The 2,281-nt window shown below is 42.7% G+C and overlaps 1 protein-coding gene across 3 annotated transcripts in view; it reads right to left on the reverse strand.

Annotated features, from left to right (window-relative positions):
- The window catches only part of CHEK2 (checkpoint kinase 2), a 36,872-nt gene that overhangs the window by 26,199 nt on the left and 8,392 nt on the right, over positions 1-2,281 (reverse strand). For 2 of the 3 annotated variants that reach the window (XM_007461146.1, XM_007461145.1), the window contains exon 3: positions 2,213-2,281. This exon is cut by the window's right edge and continues 88 nt beyond it. The exons of the other annotated variant lie outside the window; for it this stretch is intronic. In XM_007461146.1, coding sequence (XP_007461208.1) covers positions 2,213-2,281 — 69 coding nt within the window. The remainder of the gene's footprint in view (positions 1-2,212) is intronic. 3 annotated transcript variants of the gene reach the window in all.

The raw sequence follows: 2,281 nt of genomic DNA on the forward strand, positions 1-2,281 counted from the left end.
AAGACCCTTGAGTTTCTCAGATTTCAGGTGATGGGTCTTGACCTCCCTGGAGTAACCTAGAGATCCAGTCTCTGGCATAAATCTGAACCAGCTCAGCATGCTTCAATCCAGGCTGGTCCCCAGAAGGCAGACAGCTGCCTAATGAATGAGACCTGCTGGCTACCTAGGATACAACCGTTCCTCCCTGCTTATTGATACTGATGAACCTAGATGTTACAGTGACACCTGAGAATCAGGGAATTTGAGGGGCTCTGGAGATGTATTTTCCCAAGTGTCAAGGTCTACTTCAGGGGCTGTAAACTCAGTTGCCTACACAAGCCAGGAAGGTCATGCACACAGGTAAGGCTGGAGTGAGTGTAAGATATGGAGCAGTGGAGACTTGAACAGGAAAACATCATCCATCTAAAGGAGGAAGCCTCTACTTAGCACCTGCAAATCCTCAAATTAGGGATAATATGCTCAAGTATGGCCAGATATTCCATCTTTTCAAAGAAAACTGGATTTTCATATTAAAGCACAAATATCAGCAAAGGCCTAAAAAAATGTCAATAGGCTGAATCAGTCTGCAGAGTACCAGTTTTTTTTGTTTTTTTGGTTTTTTTTTTTGTGGTACGCAGGCCTCTCACTGTTGTGGCCTCTCCCATTGTGGAGCACAGGCTCCGGACACGCAGGCTCAGCGGCCATGGCTCACGGGCCCAGCCGCTCCGCGGCATGTGGGATCTTCCCGGACCGGGGCACGAACCCGCGTCCCCTGCATCGGCAGGCGGACTCTCAACCACTGCGCCACCAGGGAAGCCCCAGAGTACCAGTTTGATCGATTTCCATCACGGCCAGCTTCAGACCACATAACACTTTTGTTCAAATAAGAAAAGGTGCCCTTCAGATAGAATAATTAGAAAAAGATGGCACACCACTAGTCAAGTAGAGGACAGGCCACATTTCAGCAACCAGTTGCCCACCTCAACCAGGTGCTCACAAACAGCAAAAGCCTGTGCAGCTGTCCTTACTATAATTATCAGACAGGAAATAAAATAGTTGAATACAGGAGAAACTAAGGCAATCATAAAATGTACTACAGGATGTCCAGAATAGCCATAATTCCGAGATGCCAGTCTGAAGACTGGCTGCGTGAGAATCACCTGGGCAGGATTTTTTAAATCCCTGGAACTAGTGGATCAGGATTTAAGGGACAGTGCCTCTGGGTATCTATATTTTTAAGGTGTTATCCACACAAACACATACCATTCCAAGCTGCTCAACTCTCAAATAGTTTTGGGAAGTTCTGTGAGTTTTTTTTCAAATTAAAGAAACGAGAGTATTCCTCTTGTCCAAGATTTCAAAATCACCGTGAGCTATATTTAATTCTGTAGGTTGTTTTTATTCACACCGAATGACAACTGTTCATTTTAGATGTGATATTCATGAAGTTTTAGGAATAAATGCTTATAAAATACTACCCGATAATGATGATAAACATCTCCACTTTCAAAGGATAACCATGTCATATTTAAGAAGGTGGAAGGTCTAAATTGAGATTGTTACAGAAAAACCCATAGCCTAATGCCGGGTTATATATAATAGTTCAATAAACATATGTAGAAATTAATGACCGAAAGGAATAAAGAAAAGGAAGAATATGGAAGAGAAAAAGAGGGGGAAGGGATGAACTAATGGCCTAAAATAACAACTCATAGATAGCTAAGACTGATGTGATAAAATTGAATCAATTAATGAATGATAACTAAGCAAAATGATAATTTAAAGCATATGGCTTTAAATAAAACTAATCAAACCAATTAAACCTTAGAAAATCTGTCTTGATAGAACTTTTGATTGTTAAAAAATGCAACTAGGGGGCTTCCCTGGTGGCACAGCGGTTGAGAGTTCGCCTGCCGATGCAGGGGACACGGGTTCATGCCCCGGTCCGGGAAGATTCCACATGCTGTGGAGCGACTGGGCCCGTGAGCCATGGTTGCTGAGCCTGCGCGTCCAAAGCCTGCGCATCTGGAGCCTGTGCTCCGCAACGGAGAGGCCACAGCAGTGAGAAGCCCGCATACTGGAAAAAAAAAAAAAATGCAACTAGGATTGAGGTGAATCTTGAATACTAACCTACTTACTTTATGTACCTAACCATACTCTGCAAAGGACACAATGTCATTTTTCTTTTATACAGGAAGAAAAAATTCCAGTAACCAGAAGATAATAATATTACCTTTATTACTCCATACTGAAAGTGCAATTTCAGAATTGTTATTCAAAGGAAGGCGTCTTCCTTTCCCTA

The sequence above is a fragment of the Lipotes vexillifer genome, unplaced genomic scaffold (assembly GCF_000442215.2).
Source record: "Lipotes vexillifer unplaced genomic scaffold, Lipotes_vexillifer_v1.1 scaffold691, whole genome shotgun sequence".
NCBI classification, from domain to species: Eukaryota; Metazoa; Chordata; class Mammalia; order Artiodactyla; family Lipotidae; genus Lipotes; species Lipotes vexillifer.